Source organism: Scyliorhinus torazame, unplaced genomic scaffold, assembly GCF_047496885.1.
Source record: "Scyliorhinus torazame isolate Kashiwa2021f unplaced genomic scaffold, sScyTor2.1 scaffold_1062, whole genome shotgun sequence".
Lineage (NCBI taxonomy): Eukaryota > Metazoa > Chordata > Chondrichthyes > Carcharhiniformes > Scyliorhinidae > Scyliorhinus > Scyliorhinus torazame.
The window spans coordinates 57,114-70,000 of NW_027308789.1; the positions used below are offsets into that span (position 1 = coordinate 57,114).

A 12,887-nucleotide genomic window follows, 5' to 3' on the forward strand; every position below is an offset into this window, starting at 1 on the left:
GAATCTGTACCATTTAACAACACTGGACATATCTCTGTCCGATATTAATTTACTGACCTCTTAAATTTCAGCCATCTCCTGGGGAAACCAGCCCTTTAATTGTGAACTTCAGGAAATAGACCATTCTTTTAACCAAATAAATAAATGTGTCAAGCTGTTGGAGCAAAGAATGTCAATGTCTTTAAGAGAGAGAGAGAGACCTGGGCCAAGCTTTGCAGAGTCTGCACCCTCCCTGGATTCACTTCCTTTCCCTTCAGTTGCTGCAAGTGACCAATTGAAGGTCAGAATGAGAAATGGAAAGTGGGAGAAAAGAAAGTGTTTTACTCACAGATGTTGGAGACAGGAGGAGGTTTTACCTTCACATCCGCTGTGACATCACAATAGAGCCCTGCCTGAATCAGCCAATTGGAATTACTCTATTCCGAAGTGTCGTCACTGGGTTCCAGTGCGCGGTCGCGGTCGCGGTCGCGGGAGGCCCGCCCCCACCCGTTCAACCCCCTCCCTCTACACCTCGAGACCAGGTTTCCAGGCAACCGGCTGACGGCTGCGACCAGAGCTGGAGGCGGCTCGGTGATCTCCCCCCTGCCTGAGACTGCGCATGTTTGAAGGAGAGTGGAAGCTGCGCGTGTGCAGGCGAGCTCAACTCCTGAGAGGCATTGACCAATGGGAAGAGTTGCACAACCGGAAGGAGTCTGGTCCTCCAGCCAATCAGAGCGTGGGGTTTGTATGACTGAGCTTCACTCCGGCGGAAACTTCCTCCTGGGCCTTCATCAAACAAACCTCCAGACGCCGCTGGTTCTCCAGCATTCTGCACCTTTCATCAGCAGTGACGCAAATGATCACCCCCCCCCCCCGGCCCCCCCGCCCCCGGAATGAGCTTTACACGTCTGGAGGGGGAAATACCAGGGGCCGAGTAAACGGAAGAACTAAAACTCGTCCTGAAAATGTGCAGTGAATGAAGTACCTCTGAGGACAAGAAAATAAGGGCCAACAAGGGAATGGGGATCGAATTTCCTTCCCACATTTTAGACCCACCCGTGAAGACCTACATCCACCACCACCCACCCTTCAGCAATGGCGCCACTCGGTTCTGCCATGATTAACGCTCGGATAATAGAAGGAAGCACACGGTACATCTACTATAACAGATAAGATAATACAATTCTCTGCAACACTCGAGGAGAAAAAGACATTCAAGCGGGACTTACAGAATAACAACTCCCTTCAACAGGATAAAAGATAACAAATTCAAACAACAACACCACGACAGGGAAAGAGTCCGGATTAGAGCCTGAGTTAGTCCGAGCTGCAAACCATCCCTCCAAATCTTTGCCCTTCATGGATTTAACGAAGACCAAGGCAGTAGTCGGATTATCGAAAGTCTTGACGGAGTTGTCAAATATAATTTTCAGGGTCACAGGATAAAGCAACATAGTTCCCTTCAAACTTCATCAAAGTCTCGATGCTTCGTTTGTGTTGCTGTTGAAAAATCCTGGAATAAGGAAATCCTCACTCCCTCATGGAGGCAGGTCCCACCTCGCCTTACCCGTCTTCAGGACCTTCTGGTGATCTTTCAAGTTGTGGAAGTGAATGATTACAGGCACAAAGAACAAAGAAATGTACAGCACAGGAACAGGCCCTTCGGCTCTCCAAGCCCGTGCCGACCATGCTGCCCGACTAAACTACAACCTTCTACACTTCCTGGGTCCGTATCTCTCTATTCCCATCCTATTCATGTAGGATGAAAACTATTCCTCGGCCTCAAATACAGGATCCGATGCCCTTTCTAATTTGAAACACCCAGGCTTCACATCCAGCTTGAGAAAACGTGGCAGCCGGTCCTCGAAGAACCTAACGGGAGCCTCACCCTCCACACCTTCTGGCAGGCCGACGACTCGGATGTTCTTTCTCTGACCTTCAGTTTTCCAAATCCTCCAGGACCTCCCTCACGTCACTCGGCCGGTTTTCCCAGGATTTAATTCTTGCCTTCACCGAGGAGGCAACTTGCTCAACATTCAGGATTCTCTCCTCGGGATCGTTGATCTTTTCCTTGATGTTTTGCAGCTCGGCCTCATGAGCTCACAGATATTGAGTCAGCACACTCAGCCTCTGGTCAGTAACACGGAGAATGTCGCTGACATAGATCGGCCAATGATTCCATAGAATAGATGAGCAGGCTCGATGGGCCAAATGGCCAACTGCAGATCCTATTTGTTATGGTCTCTGTGACCAGGACAGGAAGCAGTGAGCAGGGATATGTCAATCAGCCTGAATCAACACCTTTAGGAGAATTGGGAGGGTGAATATTAGATACAGCAGAGTGAGAATTGAGGGAGAGTGTGTGGGACGGAGATTTACAGCATTTGGGGAATAAGAGAGAAAAGAATGTTCTCTAGAAACTAGAATTGTCTGTTCTGAATTTCTATCCAGTGCTGACAGTGATGTCTTTTGGAAATTGTTTTTCCAGGATATTAGAAGAGAGGAATTACAGACAAAAATCTGAAACGTCATCTCTTAATCTGACTGAGTCTCTCAATTCCTTGGAACTGAATATCACCGGACTTTGAATCAAGAAGGAGAAATGTTTGTCTGTTCTTTCGGCTTCAAAAGATTTCAACCATCAGTGTGACTGGAAAAGCACCGAGACACACACACCCGAGTGAGAGTGTTCCAGAGTATTGACTATGGAAAGAGCTTTAACCAGTTACACAGCCTGAAAAGACATTGCATCATTTACAGCGGGGAGAGACAGTACACGTGTTCTGTATGTGGACGAGGCTTCAACTGATTGTCAAACCTGGAGAAACACAAAGAGACCTCAAACATGGAGAAACCGTGGAAATGTGGGGACTATGGGAAGGGATTCAGGGCTCCATCTCAGCTGGAAGCTCATCGACGCATTCACACTGGGGAGAGGCCATTCACCTGTTCTCAGTGTGAGAAGGGATTCACTTTGTTATCCAGCCTGAAGTCACACCAGCGAATTCACAGTAGGAAGAGGCCATTCACTTGCTCTCATTGTGAGAAGGGATTCACTCAGTTATCCAACCTGCGGATACACCAGTATGTTCACACTGGGGAGAGGCCATTCACTTGCTCTCAGTGTGAGAAGGGATTCACTCAGTTATCCAACCTGCGGTACACCAGTATGTTCACACTGGGGAGAGGCCGTTCACCTGCTCTCAGTGTGAGAAGGGATTCACTGATTCATCGAACCTGCGCAGGCATCAGCGGGTTCACACTGGGGAGAGGCCGTTTACCTGCTCTCAGTGTGAGAAAGGATTCACTACTTCATCGAGCCTGCGGACACACCAGCGAGTTCACACTAGGGAGAGACCGTTCACCTGCTCTCAGTGTGAGAAGGAATTCACTTGGTTATCCACCCTGCGGAACCACCAGCGAGTTCACACTGGGGAGAAGACGTTAACGTGCTCTTAGTGAGAGAAAGGATTCCGAGATCCACCCTGCAGGAATACTAGCGAGTTCACACCTGGAAGAGGCCATTCAACTGCTCTGAGCAGGGGAGACATTCAATGAACCGTCCCAACTACGGATTCACTAGCGAGTTAATTCTGGGGAGAGACCATTCATCTGCTCTCAATGTGGGGAGGGGTTTGTGATTCATCACGCCTATTGTGACTCCAACAAGTTCACAATGAATTACAGATGTTGGCTTCGTTGTTATTGTTTCTGCTCTCACTTACATCCAGGACTGCATTTTGTTCATTCTAACATCTGGTGACTGGTGATGATTGGAGGGTTTCTTTCTGCTGGACTGGCCGGTCTAACACCTCTGCCTCCGGTGGGCTGACCATTTTTGAGGCTAGTTGCGATTACCTGGTTCCTTGTTTGATGAGGAGCACAGAATGAAAAGGTGTTTGCACGTTGGAAGTTATTTAGTTCCCAAAGCAGCCACGTTGTCATGAAGATGGGCTATGGCAGTTACAGGGTTCTTTTGTCTAATTTTTCTGGATGTTTCTCACAGAAGGAAACTATCATGGTATGAGGAGCAAGTTGACTGTGGTAGTTTGGGAAATTACAATAAACATATAACTGAAAGTGGCAACGCAGGTGGATCAGGTAGCTAAGAAGGCATATGGCATGCTTGTCTTCATTGGTTGGGGCATTGAGTATAAAAATTGGCAAGTCATGCCCATCTCCGAGAGAACCCCGTCATGGTCCCTCTCAAGGCAAACTTTATTTTCTCAAGACTGAGAAACCCAGCCATGTCACCAAATCAGGTCTCCATACTCGGGGGTTTCGAGTCCCTCCACATCCGGCTATCAGGGAGGCAAAGGCCAAAACCTCGGCCTCTTTCGCTTCCTGAACTCCCAGATCGTCTGACACACCAAAGATCGCTATCTCTGGACTCGGCACCACCTGCGTGTTTAGGATCTTGGACATTGCCTTCGCGATTCCCTGCCAGAATCCTTTGAGAACCGGACATGCCCAGAACATATGGATATGGTTCGCTGGGCTTCCCGCACATCTATCCTTAACCCCAAAGAACTTGCTAACTCTTGCTGCCGTCATGTGTGCCTGATGGACCACCTTAAACTGAATTAAGCTAAGCCTGGCACATGATGAAGAGGAATTGACCCTATTTAGGGCTTCCCCCCATAGGCCTGCATCCAGCTCCCGCCTAGCTCCTCCTCCCACTTGCCCTTAAGCTCCACCACTGGGGCTTCCTCCGCCTCCTGTAGTTCTTGGTAGATGTCCGACACCTTCCCCTCTCCTATCCAGGTGCCAGAGACCACCCTATCCTTTATCCTACGTGGGGGTAGCAACGGAAATGCCACCACCTGTTTTTTAGAAAGGCGCGGACCTGAAGGTATCTGAAGGCATTTCCAGAGGGCAGATTAAATTTCTCCTCCAGCTCTGAACTAAAGAGGTTTGTGTGCACACAGATATTGACATGAAGGGTTTTTTATATTCACAGACCCTGAAGCAGATTATTGCAAGTCGCACTGAGGTGATTTCAGGTGGTGCTATTCCCATGTGTTTGCTGTCCTTGTCCTTCATGACAGTCAAGGTTATGGGTTTAGAAGTTGATGTCGAAGGAGCTCTGTTGAGTTCATAATCATAGAATTTACAGTGCAGAAGGAGGCCATTCAGCCCATCGAGTCTGCACCGGCGCTTGGAAAGAGCACCCCACTTAAGACCACGCCTCCACCCTATCCCCTTAACCCAGTAACCCCACCAAACCTTTTTGGACACTAAGGGTGATTTATCTTGGCCAATCCACCTAACCTGCACATCTTTGGACTGTGGGAGGAAACCGGAGCACCCAGAGGAAATCCATGCAGACCTGGGGAGAATGTGCAGACTCTGCACAGACAATGACCCAAGCCAGGAATTCAACCTGGGACCCTGGAGCTGTGAAGCAACTGTGCTGTCCCAACCACTGTGCTACCGAGTTGCCCCACCACTGTGCTACCGTGAACCATCTTGTAGATGGTACACACACTGCCACCATTGTGCTCTGGAGGTCAAGGGAGTCACTGTTTCAGGTGATGGATGGGGCACTGAGCAAGCAGATGCTTTGTCCTGTGTAAAACATGATGTGGAGATGCCGGCGTTGGACTGGGCGGGGGGGGGGGGGGGGGGGGGGGGGGAGGTGAGGAAGCATAGTAAGAAGTCTCACAACACCAGGATAAAGTCAATAGGTTTATTTGAAATCACAAACATTCAGAGGACTGCTCCTTCTACAGGTCTCACTTCACCTGATGAAGGAGCAGTGCTCCAAAACCTTTTTGATTTCAAATAAACCTGTTGGACTTTAACCTGGTGTTGTGAGACGTCTTACTGTATAAAACAGACTCCATAATTTGAATAAGACTGGCTGATAAATAATAATTGTTGTCGGAAAGGACTGTGACTGAGAAAATATAACCAATTCAGTCCACTTGAAAAAAGATCTGCTCTTCAAATTATATTGGAAGAAATCCCATTTGAAGTTTGTGGTTGAATTTATTGCCTCAGCAGCTCACTCAGGTACCGGACTGGCAAAGGCATTGATTGGACAATAGTGGAAACAATGATCTGAAATGTTCTGTGAGTGAAACATTTTCTCCTTAATCCAGAATGGACTATGTCAGAGTTAAAGGCAATACCAGGCTAAATTACATTGAATATACAGCACAGAAACAGGCTTTTCAGCCCAACCAATCTCTGCCAGTATTTTTACTTCACTTCATCCTCCTCCCATGCTTTCCCATCTGACTCTATCAGTGAGTCCGTCTGTTTATTTCTCCCTCATGTGTTCATCCAGCTTCCTCTTCAATATATCGATGTTATTCACCTCCACCACTCACTGTGGTAGTGAGTTCCACATTCTCACTACTCTCTGGAAAGAAGTTTCTCCTGAATTCAATTTTGCTCTTACCCCTACAAGTGTGAAACCCCCCCTCCCCATTTCATCCCAGTACAAGGAGTTTGGAGACTGGAGTCCGGATAAGCAATGGCGGCCATCAGAGCCAGAATCCCCCGCGGTAACGGAACCACTCTATTCACCGAGCGGGTTGCCCGGACTGCGCATGTCCCTGGGAGCGATGGGAAGCTGCGCATGTGCAGAGAGAACCCAGCCTCTGACCTTTCTGCTGAGGTGTTGACCAATGGGAACAGTTGGAGGACCGGAAGGACTCTGTCTCTGAAGGAAAAGGAAGTGAATCCAGGGAGGGTGCAGACTCTGGAAAGGTTGGTCCAGGCCTCTTGGTGAGTGCACGGATTGTGCGAAAATTGGAGGGGTGGTAAATAGTGAGAAGGATAGTCTTTGGTTACAGGAATAATAAGCTTTAATATTGACAAAAGTAACCCTGCAGCGTCCATCCAATTCAGTTAGAAATTATTGATCATCTCTGCTTGAGAACCTTCATAGGCAGAAAGTTCCAGATCATGATCAATCACTACCTCCTGTATCTGAACCAACTGATACAATCCTATACATTAAACACAATTTTCGTCCTGTTACATATTTCCGTTAGGCTGGCAGTCTGCATGAAGATTTCCAGGGCTCTCTGTCCACGATTGTAAGCAGTGAGCATGGATCTGTCAATCAGCTTGAATCAACACCTTCAGGAGAATTGGGAGCAGAGTGAGAATGGAGGGAGAGTGTGTGGGACGGAGACTTACAGCTTTTGGAGAATGAGAGAGGAAAGAATATTCCATAGAAACTAGAAAAGTCTGTTCTGAATTCCGATCCTGGACTGACAATGATGTATTTTGTAAACTCCTTTTACAGGATATCAGAAGAGGAAGAATTACAGACAGAAATCTCAAACCAAACCTCACGTCCCGATTTGACAGATTCACTCAATTCACGGGGACTTGAATATCATCAGCCTTTGAATCGAGAAGGAAAAAGGTTTGTCTGTTCTTCCTGCTTCAGATGATTTTAACCATCAGTGTGACGGGAAAATCACCGAGACACACAGACCTGAATGAGAGTGTTCCAGAGCACTGACTGGAAAGAGCTTTAACCACTTACACAAACTGAAAATAAACAGCACGGAGAGACCGTACATGAGTTCTGTGTGAGCCTTCAATTGACTGTCCAACCTGGAGAGACACAAGGACACCAGCACCATGGAGAAATCATGGAAATGTGGGGACTGTGGGAAAAGATTCAGATTCCCATCTATACTGGAAACTCATCAACGCATTCACACTGGGGAGAGGCCGTTCACCTGCTCTCAGTGTGGGAAGGGATTCATTACGTTATCCAACCTGAAGAAGCACCAGCCAGTCCATGTCGGGGAGAAGCCATTCACCTGCTCCACATGTAGGAAGGGGTTCAGTACTTCATCCGAACTGCGTACACACCAACAAGTTCACACTGAGGAGAGACCATTCACCCACAGTGAGTGTGGGAAGGGATTTACTCAGGTATCCAATCTGCTGGGCCACACTGTCACTCACAGCAATGAGAGACCCTTTAAATGCTCTGACTGTGGGAGCAGCTTCAAAAGGTCTCACAAACTGATGAACCATCAGTGCATTCACACCAGGGAGAGACCGTTCAGCTGCTCTCACTGCACAAAGAGGTTTCGAAACTCATCCCATCTGCTGATACACCAGATCCTGCACACCGGAGAGAGGCCGTTCACCTGCTCTCAGTGTAGAAAGGGATTCACTCAAATAAGCAACCTGCGGAGACACGAGCAAATTCACACTGGGAAGAGGCCGTTCACCTGCTCTGATTGTGGGAAGGGATTCACTCGGTTATCCCACCTACAGACACACCAGCAAATTCACACTGGGGAGAGGCCGTTCACCTGCTCTGACTGTGGGACAGGATTCACCCGGTTATCCCACCTGCAGGCACACCAGCGAATTCACACCGGGGAGAGGCCGTTCACCTGCTCTGACTGTGGGAAGAGATTCACTCAGTTACCCAATCTGCAAGCACACCAGCGAGTTCACACTGGGGAGAGGCCATTCATCTGCACAGTGTGTGAGAAGGGATTCACTTGGTCAACACTTCTGCTGAGACACCAGCGAGTTCACAAGTGATGACAAGGGTTGGATTCTGCTGTTATTGCTGCTGTTAATCACATCCAGGACTGAACCATGTTCATTCTGACACTTGGTGAAGTGGGAGGGTCAGAGAGTTTCTTTCTGCTGGACTGGCCGGCCTCACGACTTTGCCTCCAGTGGGCTGATGCTCTTTGAGCCTGGGAGAGCACATTTCCACTGAAATGATCCACAAAAGCTGATGAAGGACATTTATTTTATCCTGAATAGTAAACAGTGTTTTTCCCCCATTACAGGTAGATCTAAAATAAATACAGAAAGAACTGGAAAAACGCAGCAGGTCTGGCAGCATCTGTGAGAGAGAAACAGAGTTAATGTTTCACGTCCAATGTAACTCTACCTCAGAACTAAAGAAAGGGAGAAATGTGATGGGTTTGATGCTGGTGAGAAAGGGGGGAGGGTCAGATAGAACAAAAGAGAAAATCAGGGATTGGTGAGATTAAATAACAAAAATGTCCTGGAACGACTTCCAGTGGAGGCCCTGAGTTTATCGGCCGCACACAAGGTGACTTCTGCTTGTAAGCTTGGATTTCTGGCCCTTTCTGCCCGGTTAATGGGCACTTAGTTTGTAAAAAGTGCAGAATAAGTGGAGGGAGTTGGTTTCTCCTCCAAAGTGGAATATCAGCAGGTTACAACACCCGGCAAAAGTCGAGTATAGCCGTGTGGTGCAGCAACTGAGAGTATGACTGAGTTGGAGGGTGTTTCGGCAGCATCAGAAAGAGATGCAAGAGGACAGGTCCAGGGCGATTGAGGAAACAGTAGCCCCTCTTCATGGGACTTTGGAGCGGGTGGAGGAACGCCTGGAGTCACAAGGTGCGATTATCCGAGAGGTGGAAAGGACGGTGTTGGATCCCGGTGATCAGATCGTGTTGCTGGAGGCCGAGATGGTGATGCTGGAAGAGGCCTGCAAGGTGCTGAGGGCGAAGGTGGACGACCAGGAGAATCAGTCCAGGCGACAGAATCTGTGAATTGTAGGCCTGAAGAAGGGGTGGAGGGAACGAGTGCCATGGGCTATGTATTGAAAATGTTCACGAAGCTGGTTGAGGAGGGGGTCTTCGATAAGGCCCCGAAGGTGGATCGGGCCCCCCAATCATTACAACAGAGGCCGAGAGCTGGGGAGCCGCCGTAGGCAGTGATCGGCCTGCTGCACAAGTTCCAGGAGAAGGAGAGGATTCTGAGGTGGGTGAAGTCGACGTGAGGCTATAGCTGGGAGGGGAATCTGATCCGGATCTACCAGGACATTGGGGCCGACCTGGCCAAATGGCAGGTGGGTTGGGTTTTAACAGGGCCCAGGCTGCGCTCTTTCGGCCAAGGTCTGGTTCGGGGTGTTGTATCCGGACAAACTCTGGGTGACTTTCACAAGGGCAAAGGACATTATTTTACGATTTCAGAAGAAGCGGATGACTATGTCAAGGAGCATGGGTTGGGGAGGAGTAATGGTGGGATCTGTTCTGTCTCGATGTGTATATATAAGTTTTGTAAATGTTATGTTCTTTCATAGAATTTACAGTGCAGAAGGAGGCCATTCGGCCCGTCGAGTCTGCACCGGCTCTTGTAAAGAGCACCCCACCCAAGGTCAACACCTCCACCCTATCCCCACATCCCAGTAACCCCACCCAACACTAAGGGCAATTTTGGACACTAAGGGCAATCTATCGTGGCCAATCCACCTAACCTGCACATCTTTGGGCTGTGGGAGGAAACCGGAGCACCCGGAGGAAACCCACGCACACACGGGGAGGATGTGCAGACTCCGCACAGACAGTGACCCAAGCCGGAATCGAACCTGGGACCCTGGAGCTGTGAAGCAATTGTGCTATCCACAATGCAACCGTGCTGCCCAAGTTTTTTGCATGTTATGACTCGGGCTCGTATGGGTGGGTTCTTCCCGGAGGTTGAGGACAGATGTGAGAGGTACAGGAGGGGGCCTGTCAATCATGTTCACATCTTTTGGGTGTGCCCGCAGTTCGGGGATTCTGGCCATTGATTTCCGAGACCCTGCCGGAATTGTGGGGGTGACGATGGCGCCGTGATCTTTAGTGGGGCTTTCATGTGTTTCGCATCTGCCAGAGCTGCTGGAGGGGAATGGGGTCTTCACCACTCTGATTGCCCGGCGGCGAATCTCACTGGGTTGGAGGTCGGTCGCCCCACCGAAGGTATCGGCATGGTTGGGGGATTTGACGGAATTTCTGCAGTTGGAGAAGACTTAAGTACGTTCTCCGAGGGTGAAGAGGGTTCTACTTAAGACGGAGGGTCTTTCTGTCTCTATTTAAGGATCTGTTTGTCGCCGTGCGTGGGGGGGTGTCAGTTGGGAAAGGGATGTTGGGATGTTGGGGTAGTTTAGGGGGGAAAATGATAAATTGTTTGAAAGCCAATGGTATTTGATTGTTGTTTATTTGTATAATTGATTATGTTTCGAATAAAATACATATATTTAAAACGCGAACTAAAAGCCTAATGATCTTGTCCATTGTTGGTAGAAAAAAAACATCTGGTTTACTAATTCCCTTTCGGGAAGGAAATCTGCCTCCTTACCTGGTCTGGACTACATGTGACTCCAGATCCACAGCAATGTGGCTGACTCTGAAATGGCCCAGCACAAAGCTGTAAGAATCCTCAAGGATGTTTATTCCATAGAATGGAATTCTACAGTCCCAGAAGGGGACCATTCGGCCCATCGAGTCTGCACCAACCGTACCAAGAGCAGCTACCTCAGTCTGTTCCCCCGCCATATACCCATAAACCCACTTAACCTGTATATCTTTGGACAGTGGGAGGACTCCAGAGCGATGGAGGAAACCCACGCAAACACGGGGAGAATGTGCAAACTCCACACAGATAGTAACCCAAGGCTGGAATTGAATCCGGGTCCCTGGCACTGCGAGGCAGGAGTGATATTATGAATGAAACCGGACTATTTGTGTGCCAAACATCAAACACAGCTAGCAATAGTCAGAATTAAATGATGCAACAACCAATGGATCAGATCTGAGCTCTGCAGTCCTGCAAGTAACTTTGAGCCACACAAATGCCAGGCAATGACCACCTCCCTTATGAGAGAATCTATCCACCACCTCCTGACATTCAATGCCATTACCATTGTTGAATTCCCCACTATCAACATCTTAGGGGTTACCATTGACCAGAAACTGAACTGGACTAGCCATATAAATACTGTGGCTACAAGAGTGGGTCAGAGGCTGGGAATCCTGCTGTGAATCATTCACCTCCTAACTCCTGAAAGCCTGTCCATTATCTAGAGGTCCGGAGTGTGATGGATCACTCTCCACTTGCCTGGATGAGTGCATCTCCAAAATTAAAGAAGCTCGGCATCTTGCAGGATAATGCAGCTTGGTTCATTTGCACCCCGCCCACAATCATTCACTCCCTCCACCACCAAGGCACAGCAGCAGCAGTGTGTGTACCATCTACAAGATGCATAGCAGGAATTCACCGATGCTCCTCAGGCACTACCTTCCAAACCCCTGAACTACTATATAGAAGGACAAGGACAGCAGACAGACAGGAACACCACCACCTAGATGTTCCTCTCCAAGCCACACACCATCCTGATTTGTAAATATATCACTGTTCCTTCAGTCGCTAATAGCAGTGGATGTATCAACACCACATGGACTGCAGTGGTTCAAGAAGGCAGCTCACCACTACCTTCTCTAAGGCGACTAGGGATGGTCAATAAATGCTGGGTTTAGCCAGCAAAGCCCACATCCTGTAACTATATGTATTTTTTTATTTAAAAATTCGATTGGGCCAATAATGGACTTGGGAGAAATAATACTGAGTAAGAACTGTCCACAAGTTGGACAGGGGTAAAGAGGGAGCTGGAGGATATTTTACATCCACGTTTGATCTGTTGCTTAAAGCATCTGTCCTTATGTACCAGTAACTTAGAACTCACGGCATTCCTTCAGGAGAAAATATCGAGTAGATGTTACCGCAGGCGGGGCCAGAACAGAACTGGAAGACAACGGAGTGAAATTGAGTGAGGGGTTGGAGAGAGAGTTCTCGTCCCCCTCAAGGTGTGGACTGTAAGAATCCTGGGGGACTCCGTGCTTCGGGTTTTCTTGTTAATTAGTGATCATTAAATTAAATTCTATGACTGGCTGTGGATTTATTTTGAATTTGATTGTTACACTTCTGTTTTTATTCCTTTTGTGATCATGCTCTGGGTAAGGATGGTCGACAGGTGACAGGATGGGAAATTGTGGTTTGGGTCTTCACTGACAAAATGTTTTATTGATCCGAAAGGTGTAAAAGGGACCAAACTCCAGCAGAAATCGAGCAGAGCTGAGAACAGACGACTTGCTGTGTGGGAACAGGGAGATAAACAGCTC

At 48.4% G+C, this 12,887-nt stretch overlaps 1 protein-coding gene and 1 pseudogene across 4 annotated transcripts; both read left to right on the forward strand.

The window, feature by feature from the left end:
• Positions 1-502: 502 nt before the first annotated feature.
• On the forward strand, positions 503-3,665 carry LOC140406964 (uncharacterized; annotated as a pseudogene).
• Positions 3,666-3,910: 245 nt separating this feature from the next.
• LOC140406963 (uncharacterized) lies at positions 3,911-12,879 on the forward strand. 4 transcript variants are annotated; one of them, XM_072494793.1, is made up of 3 exons: positions 5,639-6,714; positions 7,241-7,363; positions 12,802-12,879. In XM_072494793.1, the coding sequence occupies exons 1-3, from the start codon at positions 6,461-6,463 to the stop codon at positions 12,842-12,844; spliced, it is 420 nt and encodes a 139-aa protein (XP_072350894.1). In that variant the 5' UTR covers positions 5,639-6,460; the 3' UTR covers positions 12,845-12,879. The 4 variants fall into 4 exon arrangements, 3 of the variants coding, with proteins under 3 accessions (XP_072350893.1, XP_072350894.1, XP_072350892.1); XM_072494792.1 differs by lacking the exons at positions 5,639-6,714; positions 12,802-12,879 and adding an exon at positions 3,911-4,891 and having other exon boundaries at positions 7,241-10,984; XM_072494791.1 differs by lacking the exon at positions 12,802-12,879 and having other exon boundaries at positions 5,654-6,714; positions 7,241-10,984.
• The last annotated feature ends 8 nt before the right edge of the window (positions 12,880-12,887 follow it).